The sequence below is a fragment of the Aaosphaeria arxii genome, assembly GCF_010015735.1.
Source record: "Aaosphaeria arxii CBS 175.79 unplaced genomic scaffold BU24scaffold_4, whole genome shotgun sequence".
Taxonomy (NCBI): Eukaryota; Fungi; Ascomycota; class Dothideomycetes; order Pleosporales; genus Aaosphaeria; species Aaosphaeria arxii.
In genome coordinates this window covers 4,398,875-4,416,875 of record NW_022983477.1, presented here as the reverse complement: position 1 = coordinate 4,416,875, position 18,001 = coordinate 4,398,875, and the positions used below count along the sequence as shown (strand labels likewise).

The 18,001-nt window shown below is 48.3% G+C and overlaps 8 protein-coding genes across 8 annotated transcripts; 4 read left to right on the top strand and 4 right to left on the bottom strand.

Annotated features, from left to right (window-relative positions):
* Positions 1 to 203: 203 nt before the first annotated feature.
* On the bottom strand, positions 204 to 2,071 carry BU24DRAFT_392188 (uncharacterized protein). Its single transcript, XM_033525148.1, has 2 exons — positions 759 to 2,071; positions 204 to 700 (listed from the first exon to the last, which is right to left on the bottom strand). The coding sequence occupies exons 1-2, from the start codon at positions 1,924 to 1,926 to the stop codon at positions 435 to 437; spliced, it is 1,434 nt and encodes a 477-aa protein (XP_033385138.1). The 5' UTR covers positions 1,927 to 2,071; the 3' UTR covers positions 204 to 434.
* Positions 2,072 to 2,557: 486 nt separating this feature from the next.
* Positions 2,558 to 4,130, top strand: BU24DRAFT_209868 (kinase-like protein). Its single transcript, XM_033521921.1, has 5 exons — positions 2,558 to 3,273; positions 3,348 to 3,424; positions 3,485 to 3,887; positions 3,938 to 4,013; positions 4,073 to 4,130. Exons 1-4 carry the CDS (start codon positions 2,620 to 2,622, stop codon positions 3,962 to 3,964), a joined length of 1,161 nt encoding a protein of 386 aa, XP_033385137.1. The 5' UTR covers positions 2,558 to 2,619; the 3' UTR covers positions 3,965 to 4,013; positions 4,073 to 4,130.
* Positions 3,748 to 6,227, top strand: BU24DRAFT_209884 (uncharacterized protein). Its single transcript, XM_033521922.1, has 3 exons — positions 3,748 to 4,013; positions 4,073 to 5,726; positions 5,786 to 6,227. The coding sequence occupies exons 2-3, from the start codon at positions 4,238 to 4,240 to the stop codon at positions 5,839 to 5,841; spliced, it is 1,545 nt and encodes a 514-aa protein (XP_033385136.1). The 5' UTR covers positions 3,748 to 4,013; positions 4,073 to 4,237; the 3' UTR covers positions 5,842 to 6,227.
* A 1,062-nt stretch (positions 6,228 to 7,289) lies between these two features.
* Positions 7,290 to 7,457, top strand: BU24DRAFT_347176 (uncharacterized protein; the record flags this gene model as incomplete). The annotated part of the gene is made up of 1 exon (XM_033523515.1): positions 7,290 to 7,457. A coding segment is annotated over one exon (168 nt), but the record flags the coding sequence as incomplete, so codon positions are not given.
* A 100-nt stretch (positions 7,458 to 7,557) lies between these two features.
* BU24DRAFT_433618 (uncharacterized protein) lies at positions 7,558 to 8,729 on the top strand (the record flags this gene model as incomplete). The annotated part of the gene is made up of 4 exons (XM_033529984.1): positions 7,558 to 7,688; positions 7,778 to 8,075; positions 8,297 to 8,490; positions 8,543 to 8,729. 4 exons carry the CDS (start codon positions 7,558 to 7,560, stop codon positions 8,727 to 8,729), a joined length of 810 nt encoding a protein of 269 aa, XP_033385134.1.
* Positions 8,730 to 9,074: 345 nt separating this feature from the next.
* On the bottom strand, positions 9,075 to 10,987 carry BU24DRAFT_451246 (MFS general substrate transporter; the record flags this gene model as incomplete). Its single annotated transcript, XM_033531088.1, has 4 exons — positions 10,635 to 10,987; positions 10,255 to 10,577; positions 9,743 to 10,194; positions 9,075 to 9,691 (listed from the first exon to the last, which is right to left on the bottom strand). The coding sequence occupies exons 1-4, from the start codon at positions 10,815 to 10,817 to the stop codon at positions 9,075 to 9,077; spliced, it is 1,575 nt and encodes a 524-aa protein (XP_033385133.1). The 5' UTR covers positions 10,818 to 10,987.
* A 1,346-nt stretch (positions 10,988 to 12,333) lies between these two features.
* BU24DRAFT_209832 (kinase-like protein) lies at positions 12,334 to 15,506 on the bottom strand. Its single transcript, XM_033521920.1, has 2 exons — positions 12,539 to 15,506; positions 12,334 to 12,486 (listed from the first exon to the last, which is right to left on the bottom strand). The coding sequence occupies exons 1-2, from the start codon at positions 15,148 to 15,150 to the stop codon at positions 12,435 to 12,437; spliced, it is 2,664 nt and encodes an 887-aa protein (XP_033385132.1). The 5' UTR covers positions 15,151 to 15,506; the 3' UTR covers positions 12,334 to 12,434.
* Positions 15,507 to 15,673: 167 nt separating this feature from the next.
* On the bottom strand, positions 15,674 to 17,889 carry BU24DRAFT_392179 (Krr1-domain-containing protein). The gene is made up of 2 exons (XM_033525147.1): positions 17,643 to 17,889; positions 15,674 to 17,595 (listed from the first exon to the last, which is right to left on the bottom strand). The coding sequence occupies exons 1-2, from the start codon at positions 17,857 to 17,859 to the stop codon at positions 15,863 to 15,865; spliced, it is 1,950 nt and encodes a 649-aa protein (XP_033385131.1). The 5' UTR covers positions 17,860 to 17,889; the 3' UTR covers positions 15,674 to 15,862.
* Between the last annotated feature and the right edge of the window lie 112 nt (positions 17,890 to 18,001).

Below are 18,001 nucleotides of genomic sequence, written 5' to 3'. Positions count from 1 at the left end.
TGTGTAAGGGTTGCGCAGAGCTTGCAGATACCTGATAACAGTAATGAATTCGATAGAGGTCTTAGAGAGCCTCGAGTAGGGATTATAAGAATCCCTTACGAAAACCACGCTAATTCTAACTAGGAAACTCAGGAGAAGTACTCAACTACACTGGCCACCAAGTGCCCTCGACGGGCAGCTGGTAGTCGTTAGTTGTTCTCACGGCGCTTTGTCGCGATTACTACACTGGATCTCATCCAGGGTATATCTCCTGGGCACCAGCCCATTACATACTAGACTATATTAGAAGGAGATAGGGTATTAGGGCCTGTAGAGGTACTTAATAGCCTAGGGCCTAATATATATAGGACCTAGATAACCTAAACTTAAAATACTTATTATAGCTAAAGATCTTTCTATATATTATCCTGTACTGTAAAGTTTCCTGTCAAGCTCTAGATATTCTGAAGTAACTGAGCCAGGACCTGGACAACCTGAACTCGAAATGCTTGTTGTAGCTGAAGATCTTCCTTTGTATCATCCTTTACTGCAAAGTTTCCTGTCAAGCAAGTAACAACTACATCTCTATATCTCTCTCCCATTTTTGATGGCAACCTCTTCTGAGCTACCTTGAGGAGTCGGTTCTTAATGCCTTCAGGGTCTCCCATATCTCGAAATCGATCGCGAGGATGTTCCTGCAGAATGGCAGGCTCCCAGAGACCTAGATATTCTCGTTAGGTATTGCAATATGCGCAGAGATATATTGAGCTTGTACTGACCAATTTCTAACAAGACTACGCCCAACGAGTATATATCGTGCCACTTGTTAAAAGTAGCTGTAGGCTGGCGCTGTCGACTTGGATGACGGTACACGTCCCTGTCCCTATCCATGTCCATGAATCCGTATGAGAAGAAACTTTCAGGCCGGCTAAAGTCAAATCCAAAGATCCAGGGTTGATCCAGTGCTACCAGGGTCTCTCTATTGCTCTGCGCTCGGTCCAGTTGCGTGTCTCGAGCAATGAAAAACAGAATAATCTCACTCCGAAAGCTCTCATGAACCCACTGTACCATCTGAAGTTGGGAGATGCTCTTTGCTAAGCTGTAGGATAGGGCAAACTTGTCGCGTAAGGATGGCTTGACATCTGGCATTTCAAAGAGACGTTTTAGACTCCGGGGTTGCGATCCCAGAGGACCTGGAGATTCGAAGATAAAGGCTATGTCTCTGGAAAACGGCAAAAACCTCCACCCAATGCATTTCGGAATCCGGAAAACCTGACCTTTGGGCTGTTGGAGGAGGGAAGCCAGGCCGTTCAGTCGGGACTTCGTTTGATGATCGACCCCATCGCTACTCTCGACCTTGTACTCGCATGTGTCCTGTAGATAGGATCTACCATTCTCAGAGAATGTGACGAACCTGTCTTCTACGCGCATAGTATCAGCTGATCCAAAGCTGTTATCACCGTTGAGCTCGAAGTTAGCCGCCATGCCTGTCATTGCTGCCTTCGCTAGTAGCTGTAGACTTGCTGTCTCGTCAAATCTGAGCTCCTTTGCTGCGGGGTTGTGCTGCATATTTTCCAGATGCTGAAGGTTGACTCCAATCCCGGAAGCAAAGCTGTTGAGCTGTACTATTCTGTATAGGTGATCGTTGCGTTGCGCATAGCGGTCAATAATGTCCTTTGCGCGCTTCTTGTCGTAAAATGACCATCGCAACTTCCTCCTGAGGGATGCAGAACTAGAAGACCTTTCGGGGCTAAGAGGTTCGGCCAGTGATGGCCTTTCTGGTGCCGATGTTGACGCCAAAGAGCTCGACGAGCGAGAGAACCACTGCCGCTCAGAATCGGGATTACGATCTAGCAGCTTCGAGGCGCTCTCTAGCAAGTCGATGAGCTCATCAACCACGCTTAGGATGGACTTTTGGGCCTCTTCGTCATACTGTTCAAATAGCATTTGTCCTCCATACCTCTGAAATGGTTACTACAGAGAATCATTTTACGCCAATGGGATACTCACAGGAGATTTCTCGAACAACAAGTACTTCAGAGATTTTGTAATTCCCTGCTCGCGCTTGATTGTTTCTAGCACATCCTGCAGGTCCTTCAATCATTGTGTCAGTATTGCTGGCCCCGATGCACGGCAAAGAAGGCTGAGTTTCTGGTACCTCTGCAAATGCCCGAACATCCTGTGTAGTCTGCACAGCTCTCTCACTCAGCTTCAGAAGCTGGTCAAAGACAGCAATTGCTAGTCCAGCGATACCAATAGCCTCAGCCATGAATGAGGGATGTTGAAAGGGTTTCTAGTCCTCGGTGTCGCGACTCAGCCTGGTGCGGGGAAGCTTATCATATAGAAGGCTGGAGATCCAACTGCAGCCTAGAGTGTTGCCCACCTGCATGAGGCTTTGTACTTACTCTAATTGATTGGTGGGTGAGGTGTTGCGATTAGTCACCGGCAGGATTGTCCTACATGCATGATCAATAATGATACAACCTGTTTTGAGCCAAGGCTCCCAACCGTGCTTAGGCGAGATGCTCATACGTGCAGGCCGCTTGCCCTCGATAAGCCTTGTCTGTACCGAGGACTACAGGTGGCATGGTGAGATATTCTGCTTCTTTTTAGCACTGTTCACCACCCTCAGTCTTCCCTATGTCGCCCCATTCATTCTCTATTAGATCTGTGCGGCCACACGCTCGGACGCTAGTTTCTTGCTCTGCTGGCTTCTCCAGGCCAGGCGGGGCTGAGATCCGATCTCTAGATGATCTTCTCAGAGCCATCCAGCCTCTTAATATCCGGCTTTACGATGCCGCTTCTCTCCGAAATCCTCAGAAAGTGGGCGAGGGAGCATGCTACACTGTGTTTAGATACACCGACACTGGAATGAAGGAGGCTGTTGCCGTCAAGCAGATCAAGCTTCCCGACGATTCCAACAATCACCAAGCCTTCCGGAACCGAGTAGATTGTGTTCTGAAGGACATTGAGGTTATGTGTCATCCTCCAATTGCCCAGCACGAGAACATCTTAACGCTATTGGGCTACGGATGGGGCCTGCACGCAGGAGATGTCATCCCCTTCATCGTAACTGACTTTGCCGCTCTCGGGACTCTTCGCGACTATCTTCAGGCGAAAAGGGTCAGTATGCAATCAAAATTAGCCCTTTGTAGCCAGGTTGCGTGTGGCTTGAACAGGCTACACTGGGCCAGTGTCGCGCATGGCGACTTGAAACTCGACAATGTCCTAGTGTTCCGCAACCGCACTGGAGAAGGCGCCGGGACTTATGAGACCCAAGTAGTAGCGAAATTGGTAATGACGCCGCGTTCATTAATGACTGTCTTAGGAATCTAGCTGTACATTAAGATGCTAATGAAGTATAACAGTCGGATTTCGGACATGCCTGCCTATTTAGCGACGACCAAGGAGATGGTGTGACCCAAACATATTTGGGCACTCCCTGGTAAGGCGTCATTGAAAGTGACACTCCGTTCTTTACTGACGGAATTTTATTGCATCTCAGGTACCTAGCTCCCGAGCTGCGTCAGGGAACCAGCCTTAAGTCGGTTGAGTTCCTCGCCTGCGATATCTGGGCTCTAGGGCTTCTGTGCTGGGAAGTTGTCCGAGACGGTGTTCGATACTTTCGACTGCCAGAAATTTCAGCGCTCTTAGGGCATTCAGAGCTTTTCGAAGAATCATCACTGTCAGCCGATACTTTGGGGCGCATATTCGACTTGTGTCCTGCTCTTGCCGAGGCAGCAACAACCTCAATATACGAGCCTCCCTACAATAGTGAATTTCGTCCCTTTCAACAACAATTCATCAATGGTATCCTCCGGAAGACGCTACAAGTAGACCCTTCGAAAAGGCAGCGTGATATCACCAAGCTACCTTTCATATTTGGAAGCGGACTTCATTTGGGGTTGGTATTTAGTTATCTTTCTAGCGTATGGAGCTAGGGCTGAGCTGTTGTTAGATGGAACGAATGGAACGACATCACTGAAACGCCATCAATTAACGGTCACATCTTACAAGAGGGTTGGTCTTACGATGCAAGTTTTCCGTAATTTTGCCATACATCTCGAGCAAGAACCCTGATTGATGATTCTAGAATTTCGTTCCGCGAGTTGCCAGTCGCATACCCTTCCGCGTGAAGGCGCAATTGGTACTCGACGCCAAACGGACGGCGATTTCCAAGGGCAACGACTCCCAAAGAGCAGCATTCCATGTTGGCTTAGCTTTCCTCAACGGATTTGGAACTGAGCGTGATTTTTCGATGGCTTTACAGAACATCAGAGGAAGTGCTTCGTTGGGCTGTCTTCCTGCTGAAATACTATTCCTCATCCTGAGAATACAATGCCCTGATCTTGATGGGCCGCATGTGTGGGTACAACCCTGCGGATTCAAGCGTTCCGTCTTCGCCAATTTCGGCTTCTGGACTTGCCCGAAGTTGCTTCAGGGATCGTCGTGCCAACTCCTCTCGACATCCGGCCGAAGTAAGCTGGAAAAATACTCGCCACATATCGATGCTACATCGTTCACAGACCCATTTGCTACCAATAGCAACAAGGAGCGATCCGTGTCCCGACAAGAGATCAACACTGCTCTTCTCCTCGCGTGCCAGCTCGGGGACATTGACGCGCTTATCTCATTGGCCCCTCAAAGAGCAGAGTTTCTCCCTTATGAAGGCTCCGGCCCTACTCCCCTTCACTACCTTTTCATGTTCGACCAGGACGAGAAAACGTTAGATGTAGCATTGAAGGCCTTGTTGCCAACGAATGGAGGGTCTAGAGAACACCTCCTTGACATGTATTGCTCCACCCCACAAATTCTCGATCAGCAGCTGCCCTTCTCTCTGATAGGGACCCCGTTGAACTTTGCCGTTATTGCCGGTTCGCGGGGAGCAGTAGAAGCATTGCTTCGTGCCGGGGCGAGCCCGTTTTCATTCAAGCTAGAAGCCGGCCACGTCATGTCTCTCGCCCCAAGAAACCCTCTGCAGAGTGCCGTTTCCTATCACCAAGCAGACATTTTCTCAGCTCTTTGGAGATCGTGTTTGCTTCAGCCGAAGAAGCGGAGCGAGCTTTTTAACGAGGCCTTGAGCCCCGAAGGATCCCTCTTTGCGCAGCTTTGTGCGGTATCTCCTATGGAGAGATGGATTCTGCAAAGCAATGCTGGCCATATCAATCAATCGAAGATGGTGTTGACCTTGGTTTGTGCCATTTGGGAGCTTCTGAAGTCTGATGCCGATGGTCCCGAGGGAAGGACATTAGGAAAGAGGTTTGCACGGCAGATTGCGACCGGCCTGGAACAGATCCTGGCGCTTGATGGGCTCGAAGTTGCCGATGAGCTGTTAAACCGCGCATCCGAGATCATTGGGCTCTTCCCGGTCCTGTTTCTTGAAGACGACGCTTCACAGAATTCAATGCAGGCACTTTTGCAAATAGCCTGCCAGGGAGGCGTCACGCCCAGGAGGAGTCTCGCTTTTATCAAGTTTGGCGCGCGCTTGTTTGCTGGTGCATCACCATCACTGGGCTACAGGGCTCTGGTGTCATCGATCCGCTATCACAACGAGAACCTTTTCGCCCTTCTACTGATCGATGGCCAGCACTTCGATGAGGTTGACAATGACGGCAAGGGCGTTTTGTGGCATTTCGTCGAGTCAGGCTTCTCGCGGATGATTCCCATGTCTAAAGTCTTGGCGCTAGGCTTGGATCCCAACGTTGCCAACAAATTTGGAGAGACTCCTTTGCATTGCGCCGTACGAAGTCAGTCTCTAGAAGACACGGCAACGCTGATTCGTGCGGGAGCTGACATTAACCGGAAGATACCCAAAGATGGCACTACAGTACTGCACCTTGTCAACCGAAACCTAAATCTTGATATGTTCAGCTGCCTTTTGGACGCTGGTGCCCATGTCAATGCCATTGATGACCGTGGGCAGTCCACCATTCACGATTTGTTCCTACGAGCTCCTCACGAAGAACCGTCGACAGTATTTGCAGTCGCTAGTTTGCTACTTTCTCATGGGGCTTCCACCTCGAGCACAGATAATTCTGGATGGGCCCCAGTCCATGCACTCTCATTGTGGGGCGACAACCTGATATCAAGGCCCGAATTTCCTCTCCTCGCAAGTAGGATAGACCTAACTGTCCGTGGCAAGGCTGGAAGAACTGTCCTACATTCCGCAACTCGTCGATACAAAGCTGGCCTCGTAGCTGAATTGATCAAGTTAGACTTGAGCGTAAATGATCAGGATGCTAGCCTTACGACTCCTCTGCACGCATTTATATCCCAATTGGATTATCGCGGGGCGTCACTTACGGCAGAAGCTCTGGACAACCTGATACCAACCGCAGCCGCGCTGCTTAAAATGGAACCGCAGATAGACCTTCAAGACGACACAAACAGGACAGCTCTTGACCTCCTTGTCCTGGCATGCGGCGACAACATGGAGTCGGCGTCTGTTAGTATTGGGACACGAACCGAATTACTGAAACTCTTCCTGGATTACTGCCGCGGATCTCAGTCTCGGATCCAGCCTCCGCCTTTAATGGTTGATGTTTTGAACAGCGCATGGATACTAGCAGTATCTAGAGAGCGATGGTTCGCTGCTCGGGAGATTGTGTCCCGCTACCAGGTCGACCTGGGCCTCCTAAAGTGGCCTTTTGGTGTGTCTTTCTTGCTCTTCGCTATAAAACGCGATGACCGCAATATTCTGAGATTCTTCCTCGGGCGCTCGGCAACTAGCTGGCATTTCGATTCGACAAGAATTGTTAATGGCCGTAAGGCGCAATTTACTTTCCCTTCTGAGAGGTCTACGAGCTGGTCTCCCCAAAAGCATAAATCCTGGGAGCGTACTATATCCGCGGAACAAGTCCATTCTCTTGATAGAGGTCGATGGATTCCTCGTGAAATTCTTGATTTTGTCTTGAAAAACCAGGATTATTATAAGATGGGACCGCTAGGGTGGAGAGGAGATAAATATGTACCAGCTTCGTGGCCTGTTCTTGACGAGTTGGCCCAGGCGTGTTCAGCCGGAAGCGGTCATGGGCATAGGCAGAGGAGACAGTGAGACACGACGGAATTCTTCAAATCTACCTGCTATATAGCATTTCAACAAGATAGAATACACAATTGCAACCTCTATTGAAACACACCCCAATTAGCATTGAGGATGATGGCCAAGTCGTGCGAAAGATTGATCGACTTATTTTGCCTCTGATGTGTCTCGTGTACTTCTGGCAACGTAAGTAATAATCTAATGGGTGCATAGATGAAGATTATTTCATGTTATTGATGTAGTGGCTAACGACAGCAACTTCTACCGATCAGATCTCGATGTACAGAGTATTGGCTACGCTGCCGTTTTCGAACTGGCCAAGGATCTCCACATGACTGATCATCCGTATTCTTCGGCTATCAGTATCCTCTACTTTGGTCAATTCGCATCTGAATATCCTTTCATTTATGTTTTGAGCCGCTTACCGATTACGTGAACTGTTGGAGTAACTATGTAAGCTCAATAATAAAAGCAGCCTGCCATCCTGTTGGAACACCTGGTTAATGCTCTGTAGAATGATATGGGGACTGAAGGAAATGTGTCTTGCATTTCCGCAGAACTTTCCCTCATTCAGCGCTGTTCGGTTCCTGCTTGCATTTGCTGAGGGTGCCGTATCCCCTGCATTTGTCTTAATTACCAGTACATGGTATGTGAACACCCACTCAGAGTGGCGTAAGTTACAATTCTCGATCAAACTTGGCGACATTTAAGCCCTGCATAGGCAATGCTATAGGCGTTTTGGCTAACCTCATATAGCATTTGGGTGACTTGTAATGGTATTGCAAAGATTGTCGGCGCACTCATGACGTATGGTATCGGACTCGCCTCTATGCACATGGAGAACTGGAGGGTCACGTTTCTAATCTGTGGAGGTGGCACAATGCTCTGCGGAGCCATCTTCTTGTGGCTTATGCCTGCCGGTCCCTCCTCAGCTTGGTTCTTTACTGAGCAGTTGAGGGCCATTGTTGATGCCCGACTGACAGCTGACCACATCTCCAAAGATTGCTCGGAGTTCAGCAAGTATCAGTTACACGAGGCTTTCACGGACTCTATCGTTCATGGCTGTATTTCCTCTACGGCATTTTAGTTACTATCCCCTCACCGGTCATCAAAGTATGTCTCCCGTATACTTGTCTAATTCTGTCCTAGTTCTCTTCTCTTGTAATTAAGGGATTTGGCTGCTTCGGCTTCGAGACCATGCTCGTGGGCCTCCCTGCTGGAGGCCTACAGATCCTATTCATTTGAATTGCTGTTCTTGGCACTCGATTCACAAAGAACGCGAGAATTTGGTGGGCGATTGGTGTCTGCATTCCCCCACTAGTTGGGAATATCTGCATTATGACGCTTCCTTTCAGCGCCAGGTGGGGAGTACTTGGCTTGCGACTATCATCTCGCCGTGCATGTCGATCATTCTCAGCATATGGCATCCACCATCCGGGCAACACCAAGAGATCGACTGTCCGTAGAATGTTGCTCGTTGCATACTGCATCTCAACTTTGGAACACTGATGAAGCTCCTAGGTACACCAAAAGAATAACCGCTGACATTGTGAGCTTTGTAGTCTTGATCATTACGTTGTTTGTTCATCGCATGGTCCTGATGAGGGAAAACAAAGCTCGCGATGCTGAAGCAGAAAACATGGACCAGCGCTGTGAAATATTAACTCCTACGGACAAAGAAGATAATAGCTTTGGATACTCATATTAGGGTTGACTACTATTGTATTAGAGAGCTATCCGCTATAGGACAGGCCTGCATATCGTTGGCCAGTGGGAACCAATATTGCTGTTTCCAGTACATCGCACACTAGCTTCAATAGATTCGATACCAATTTGTGAAAAGCTTGGAGCCTCCTGTTCGTTATATTTACATTATTCATGAACTCCCCTCTCCCCTCTCCTCCTTCCGTGAGATCCTAATTGATCAATATTTACACATCAAGTTCCTTTATTTCAGCCATTGCGCAGTAGCCCCATAACCCGAGCCATTCATTGGCCCTTCTCATAGTGTGACTAGCCGTGACTGTGCACATAACCCATCTATACATGTTATCTATAGGACATACTTGAATAGCGGGGACTTATCGCCCAGGTCTCGCAGTTGCGCATCGCTGTATTTCGCCCTGACCTCATCCTCGGAGAGTCTTGCCTTCCTCTTGTTGCCCCACTTATAGGACAATTCTATGAGGAATGTCATGATAAATGCGGTAGCTCCAAATGCCAATGACAAGCCAAATCCAGTGTAATATTTGGGCTTCTCGGACTCGATGTACATGTAGGAGCCGACAACGCCTCCCATACTGCCAATACAGATGTTGAAGGCAACACCAATGGCTCTGCGATTCGCAGGCGCCAGGTTGTTGGCGGCCCAAGAGGATGCAGCTGGCTGAATGGGATAAATGCCCATACAGGTGAGGATAATAGCGAAGAAGGATGGACCAATGTGGGCGCCGAGTGCTCCGTCGAAGGATATGATGACTGCGTATCCAATGGTGATCAAGGTGAATGGGATCGCAACGAAGGGAAGACGCCAGAAGTAATGATCAGAGAGTTTCGCGAAGAAGATTGAGGAGAGCGCACCGGCGACGTATGGTGGGACGGTCATAAGTTGGGCGTTAGTGTTGCTGAAGCCCATACTCTTGACGATAGTTGGTAGAGTGAACTTTGTGCCTATTAATCGTGTAAGATAAATGAAAGAATACTGAGTCGGGGGGAGCATACCATATGAACAAGTCGAGCAAACCAGAAGGAGGTATGCTTGCATGTACAATCGCCAGTTTGACATAACCATCTTGAGATCGTGCCATTGGCCACTACGGCCGCTATCCTCAGCCTCCTCTTGGTAAGCTCCGCCATCCTTGATGAATTTTTCGATCTCAAGATACCTAATCTCATCGGGTTCGAGCCATCGTGAAGACAGTCGGGGCGAGTCAACTAGGAAGAAGAAGCACAAAACTCCCAGAACAACAGTGGCAATGCCCTCCAGGAGAAAGATCCATCGCCAGCCCTCGTAGCCAGCCGTACCATCCATCTTCGCAATGGCGGCTGCAAGAAGACCGGAAAAGGCCCCAGAAAGCGCACTGGCACAATAAAAGTAGGAGATGCGGGTCGCTAGGTCTTTGGGCATGTACCAGCAAGAGCAAAGATATACAGCTCCGGGGTAGAAGCCGGCCCTGTAACCGTACTGTCAGGCGCCCAATCTTTCGATTGATATGAATTTAGTATGAACTTACTCAAAAGCACCAAGAAATAGACGGGTAATCATAAGTCCAGCGAAATTCTTCACGACCCCGGTCAGGGTCATGACGACGCCCCAAAGGACAATCAAGGTACCAAGATAGACTGAAGGCCGGTCGAACTTCTTGAGGATCATGTTGGATGGCACTTCAAGGAGCACATAAGGCACGAAGAAAATCGATAGTGCAATATTCCATTGTACACCTGTAAGATTGAGATCCTCAACGAGGCCCTCAATCTTTGCATTGCCTATGTTGGCACGGTCGATATGAGAGACAAGATAAAGAATCGTCAGCACTGGAATAAGGCGTATGTCCACCTGTATTTTCTGTGTCAACATTGTGCATACTACGGCTAGTCTGGAAGGCTGGCTGACCTTATGAATGATCTTCTTCTTCTTCTCTGCCGGATAGTTCAAGTAGAATTCTGCATCCTCTGGGTCGAGGCCGAGTACTTGACAATTATCGATTTGGATGATTTGTTGCGGCTTAGTTGGGCCAACAGATTCTGCCTTGTCGTCGATCACCTGAATATTGGCCTTCTCCGTGTCTGTAGACATGATGTGTTGATCGCTTTCGACTCAGGCTTCGGTAAGAAAAGATGTGTGCTTAGAGGATATCCCTTCAACTCGACGTCTGTAGCCCGTCATATATAGACTTGCAATAATCTGGGGCACGTTTGCCTTGGCTTTTGCGGAGAAGCAATGCCTTTGCGGAGAAGCATTGGGGAATAAGACAATGGCGGCACACGAAGGCGCTTGCATCAAGTGGAGCATCGTCCCATACCCCGTGGGGAAAAGGACGCCGATCTTGGACTCTCTTCGTTGTGTGATCTAGCAAAAGCGTCGGTAGACCCCCGCGGATTAGAATCCGACCAATCATTTTCTTATCCGCCAGTTCGTATTCGGCAGCAACGGAAATACACCATGATTGACTACCTTAACAAATGCCGAAACGGGAATGTATGCCACTCGTCTGTCGAGGTGTTACGATTCATACAGAACTTCTATTTGCGCAAAAATGTATGAGTGTGTTTTAGTCTTCAGGTTAGCCTCTATATCTTTCTCCGTAATGGCGCCAGCCCAGAACGCAGTACCCACTTCTGTGTTGGAAGTTGGATGTCCTTGATTAGCTAGCGAAGTAGATGCAAAGCAGCTCTGAGGAAACCTTCGATGAACATCCAATTAGAGCTGTTTATGCTTCTGGTAGAAACGGCGCCCGCACAAGCCCTTGCACAATCATTATGCGGAGACCTGCCTGTGGGGATGGCGGAAACCTATGGGGAGGCAGGTCAGTGCGGCTACGGAATCCCAATCGTGTTGTTTCCTTCGGCTCACGGCGTCAAACTCGATGCACCCAGCCATCTCCGTCGGCTGGACCTGACTGGTTCTGGCTTGACCTGATTAGATATTATTGTGCTAACCGAGTGGTGAACAGGCAGTCCACTATGTTTATTCACAAGTAGGTTGTCTTCACGGAGTACTAACGCTCCAATCGTGACGTTATCATCCGTTATGCACGCTTATCGTGAGGAAATCCGTTTATACGCCATTATTGATCTACTCGTACGTATCTGCACTGCATATCCGCTCGACTATGTTTCCGTATCCAGAATCACAATGGAGCGCAGTATCGTATACAATAGCGGTTTTGATGATTGACAATCAACCGGAACAGTCTCAACTGCTGTTTAAATGGGTGTTTCCCACGGATCATTCCCATGTTCATTTTTCAATCATTGGCAATCACTACAGACCGAAGTTGTGACATATTCTCATCTCCCGCCCAACATTTCACACTCAACACCACCGCCCACGTATCAGCCGCGGAATCTGGGACATGGCAGGCCAGATTTCATGCAATTGCATGGGCTATGGAGAGTGCCGAGGACTCAAATCGGCATGCGCACCATCTATCTCAACGAAGCTGGGATTGGAGAAGGTATGCAAAAGCAGTGTTCCCATGGAGGACACTAAGACTGTCGTAAACAGAACTTTGCAGGACTTCAGCACAAGCTATGCCGGCTTAATCCTAGTATATTAGCGAGCATAAATCCACCTGCGGATCGATGGCGTGTCGTGGACAAGACTGCGTATGTTCTTGAATGATTATTTACCCCGTACGTTGTTCCTTCTTGGAAGAAGGACCATACGTTAAAGATACCTTCGGTAGGCAAGCTAAAAGTAGTTACGAAATAAAACCGGATAAGAGTGGTATTTACACGCCGTACTTGAAATGCAATCAGTCGCTTTCATTTAGATTACAGTGATAGAGGTCTTACCATTGGCCACAGGGTTCCATCCAATTTTCGCAAGTAGAGGGTTGCCCGTATCTGGAATCAGGAAGCGGTGTTTGAAAATGATTGGGAAAGTCCTTGGTAGTTGTGCGCCGTTTTGGTTGACGAATTCTAGGTCGTTCTTCGCCAATAATTGAATCTTGGAAACGGGATCCAAAATTTGTAGGCACGTTGGCGATTCCATGTTCAGCTCTATCCTGCGTAGTGATCTTGAACTCCTCTACGTTACAATTGTGACCAGGAAGATATTCCCTTTTGCAGAATGTGCATGCTTTAGTAGAACAATTATCGCAAACACCGTATATATTTCCAGATGATCTTGTTCGTCGATAACTTATAGGTGCAATTGGAAATCCACATTGTGTGTTCGGGCAGTAAAGCTCGTCGTGACGTTGTGTCTGAATATAGTTCTCAACCCATTTCAACTGGGAGTCAATCTTTTTCCCATAACCAGATTTCCCATAATCGAACGGAGGCGCCTTGCTGTTACCGCTTGACGGCCGCCAAGGTCTAGGGAAATCTGTGACGGCCTCTGTACTTCCTACCTCTGTACTTCCAAATGAAGATGTCGATGTAGCCTGGTTCGTCCTGAAGACATGTTGCCCGCTATGTGTTATCTTGTCCGTATTGGTTGACTTAAACGAAGTTTCTGTAAGCCTTTCATCAGAGGTTCCTCCTGAGTTGGCCGTCGAAATCAATTTGGTGTGACCTGAGATTATCCAATTAAGAATCCATTCCGGGGGCACACACGTACCATCGGCTGATGTCCTTGATCTCGTTATCGTGGCCAAATTAATAGCATTGAGTTGACTTAGATTCCGGGCATTGAGATTGTGGCTTCTAGCTTCGACTATCTTTTCGGATATAGCGGTTTCATCGCTCGATGTGTATTCGTCAGAAGTGTCACTCTGACTTGGGATAGACGTCTTCGTAGCTACTGGTCCCTCCGCTACGTTTGAAGTGTTCCCAACGGCTCCAACTTTTGATGGCTCAGCGTTCGGGGGCCGAGATAAAGACAGCAGATCCTGTGTGTACGGATCACTGTAGAACCCATCTGCTGGTATTGCTTTCGTCTTCGAATCGGTGACATTTGATCTTTGCAATGGGTCCCGGCATATTGGTGCCAGGTCATCCGGAGCTTGCACGAATATTTCAGGTGTAGTGAAAGTAGTAGCCCGTCCGGGAGCTTCCATAGATTCATTGCCTGCAGGCGAATTATCCAATAGTTGACACGCCTCTGTAGATAGTTTGGGCACCTCTGGTGTTGTGTAGCCCATGTCATTTATTGAGGACAATACGCTTTCAGCAGAATCGTCATTGTTCAAGCAGCATAGCCCGCAGAACGCAAATGGTGTCGTGGGGTCGCTACACTGCTCATGAACATTCTGCCATAACGTATGTGCAGTCCAGCGCTCTTCACGGTCTTCTTTCAGCATGTGTAAAATCCATGTCGTTGGTGCATTGTCTGTCAGAAGACCAGGGAGGTTTTCGGTTTTTTTGATCCAGAGGAGTACGCCATCAAGATTTGAAGCATAACAACTGGATTGTGTGCCTGTACTTTGCATATGATCATAGAGACTTTGAGTGGTCTGCTTCCTCAGTACTGTCCATATTTCTAAGAATACGCAGCCTAAGGACCACACATCTGAAGAAGAACTACGAGCGATATGTTGGGAAACCTCGGGAGAGCCATAGCGAGGTGTTGAGCCCGTAGGTCCTGTAGTGGTGCTGTGGCTGAGCTCTGACCAGTCCAAGGAGATACCAAAGTCGGTAAGGAAGACGTGCCCATCTTTGACCAGTACATTCTGAGGCTTAATGTCTTTGTGACGGATTCGATGATCATGAAGAAAGCACAGAGCCGAAGTCAGGCAACCGAAAAAATTCCGAAGTAGAGACAGCTCTGCAGCTCCAAGAGGTAGATTCAGGAATTGGAAGAGATTGGAATCAGCGACTGGCAGCATGAGGATACCTACGTATCGTGGGTCCGTATAGCTTCCGATAAGCTCTATAATATGCTTGTGTTGTTGAGATAAGCGCTTCAAACTTGATAATTCTCGCTCAAATGCTCGAAGAATTTCCCTATCCCTCTTGAATGTTATGCCTCGGCGAATTAGCTTTCGGGCATACTCTCTGTGGCTGATGGTGCTGACAACTCGATCAACATAACCATATGCGCCTTTGCCAAGTTCTCCTATCTTTTTGAGCGGGACATCGCGGGTATCAGGAAAATGACCATGTCTGGTTTGCTCTCGTTCCAGATCAAAGGCCTTCGTGTTGTAGACGAACTGTTGCGCAGCCAGAAAATCCAATCTGGCGGAAGGGTCCTTGAACGAAACCGGTAAAGTCTTTTGCGAGAATGGGAACCAAACATCCGAAATGTCTTCTCCCAAAAAGCTGTCAATGTCCTCGACCTTGTCAATGATCTTGAGAACGCTAAATATTCTTGGGACCTTATCCCAGCCGGGTTTCGAGGTTCGATGAAGAGCGTCCGTAATGTCCCTTATGTCTGACTCCGTGAGCGGTTTCCTCTCAATTGTCTTGTCTCGGCTAGAGGGAAACCATGCCTGTAGGATTAGTTCAGAGCCTTCTGAAGCCATAAGCAAGATTGTATGTGACCGAGGCTAGGACCCGGACGGAGGAGCCCTGCATCCGAACCTTATCACGAGCGACGAAATTATAGATAAGGGTGCCCCGAGGGACTCGCTGAACGACCTGTTGGGTCTGTTAGAATTGTTCCTTGTATGATTACACTGGAAACTTCTCGGAGTGTAAGAGGATGTCATGTTGAGGTATTGAGAGGCTGAGGCGGGGTGAGACTGAATCCCTGTTTACTTGGCAAGCCTTCGTGCAGGCGAAGTGTAGACTATGTACGGAGTAAATATTACTCCAACTGGGGTAGTTACACGTATGTGCACAGACAACGAGTGTATGACAATCATCTTCGGGTAACTAGTTATATGCTATGAAGGAGAAGCACACTATAACGTCCACAACAGCATCAGCGATGTTAATGCACACCTCTGCAAGTCTCTAACTAGTCATAAAACGTAATTTGGAGGCTGTCAAATCTCTTACTGTTCAGATTCCAATCAACCCTTGTGTCGTATACAGGCGGAATTTGAACACAGGAACACGAGATGAGAAGTAATAGATAAATACTGCTAGGTAGTTGGGGCTTGCTTCCCTTACGATTTGATGTTGTTAAGCGATACAGAATGATGAGCAGTGGTATTCATTGCGACTGATAGGGCAGAATGTACAGGTGAAGGGTTTGTTGGACGACAAGACTCTGGCTATGGAGACAAACAATTAGATGTCTAATGAGGATGCCTTTCGTTTCTTGCTCCTTCTCTTTTTCCTTTTCCCGCTGCCGTCGCCTTCCCTAATATCTACTTCCGTACGGTTGGGTTTGCTACTGGATTCTGCCGTTTCCTCATTGCCCAGTAGGACCTCGAATCCGCCTGTTGGCTCTTCGGAATCTCCAAAAGTGTCCATGCGCCATTGACGAAGCCTTGCTTTCTTGCTTAAGTGCTTGCGATCCTTTTTCTTCTTCGCCGGATCCCTGAAGCTGGCCAATTTCTTTAAGCCTGCAAATTCATTCAACTGTGCATCGGTAGCAAGAAGAATATCGCGCGGCGTAAGGCCAAATGAGGTGGGAGATGTTTCTCGATACTGAAACCTAGATGGCGTCTTCGAGTTAGATGCCAAACTCTTCTCGAATTCTAGGCTCGCATCCACGAGATTCTCGATGAGCCGGCGGTCGCGACGAGAAGCGCTTTTTGCATCAGCACGCTCCTGTTTGTGCTGTCGAGAAGACTTGGACTGTTTAGGCGTATCCTCGGTACCGTCTACATCCATATCCGAGCCGGCACTGGCGTCATGTTCGTCTGAGAGCGAGAATGTGGGCTCCTGATCCCCTTCGTCGTCGAAATCAGGAACGAGATCTTTGATGTCAATATCATCATCAAATTTGGGTTTTTTGGGCTTTCTCTTCTTCTTGCTTCCATTGTCGTCAGAATCTCCGTTAGCTTCGACTTCATCGTAATAGGCATCGTCAAAACGCTTGCGCATCTCAGCATCCCATTGCTCGTCAGACCAATCCGCCTCGAGTACGTCGGCCCAGTCCTCAATATCGAAATTTTTACCGTTGAAGCCTCCTATTTTGCGAATCTTGTTGACTTTGCCTTCCATCTCCTCGATCTTGAGTTTCCGTAGGCGTGCAACCTCTCCTTCCCTTTCTTGCTTCTCTGCCTCGCGTTTTGCCCTAGCAGCTTCTCGTGCCTTTCGACGACCGCTTTTTTCTTCACGTCGAACGGTTGTGCTCGCGACAGCGTCACGTGCATAAGTGACGAGCTTCTCATTCTGTGTAGCGGGATCCTCGAAGTACATGTTGTACGCATCTTCATATTCCTCGGCCCGTTCATCCTCGTCAGACTCGTCAGACTCCAATGGTTTCCACTGAGATGCATCGGTGGGTACCCAGGCTCGGGAGGCCATAAAATTGGAGAGAAAGTTTTCTGGGTCCTGTTCAGCCTTTTCAACGTCGTCTTCGGTGATCCGTGCTCGTTGCTTTTTCGAGGAATCTGGTTTCGATTTTGCGACCAAAAATTCATTGGAATCTTCGGCATCACTCTGAGAATCAGCTTGCGCCTCCTTCAGAAGGTTCTGCTTGGCTTCTTCCATCTCCTCATTATAGGTCTTCTGGGGAACCTCGTCTTCGTCATCCGCTTCAAATTTGCCCTCGAGCAGGTTCTTCGTATGATAGTCCTTGAGTGTCATTGAACTTTCCTTGGTCGCCGCCCGGCTTGTAGATTCATCGTCGTCTTGGACAGATCGGTAGAATGTGGCGCTCTTGTCGTACACGCGTGGGTCTTTCGATCGAATTGCATTCAAAGTTGCGGCGATTTCAGCATCGAGTGCCTCAGTAGCAAATTCTGCCTCGTCGTCCTCTGATACTCCTTCTTGTGAATCTACGTCGGATTCATCGTCTTGGATATCTGCCGCACCGTTTTTGAACCCTTTCTTGCCATACTTTTCCTCCACTAAAGTGGTCAGCGCAGTTCATATCATCAGAGTATGTGATACATACATTTTTGAAGCTCAATCCGTTTCTTGTTGTGTTCGAAGCGCTTCGCGTATTCCTCGTTGATGTTCAGCGATACTCCTCCGTCTTCGCCGTTGGAGCCGTCACTATCTTCATCGCTGTCGTCCAGGAGCTTTGCTTTCTTCGCGGGCCTCTCTTGACCTTGCGCAGGTTTCTCATGCTGTAAGTCTCCACGAGACCTAATCTTTTTCTTTTCCGCCATAGTGGACAGTGGTGATACGAAAAATCTGAGTTGCAGGTGTAAAAGTTGAAAGGACCCACTAAATTTCTCGAGCGCCAAGATTTGGAAACCTCCGAGCATCAAAAGGAGCGGATAAACATTTCGGCGACCGGGGTCTGACGTC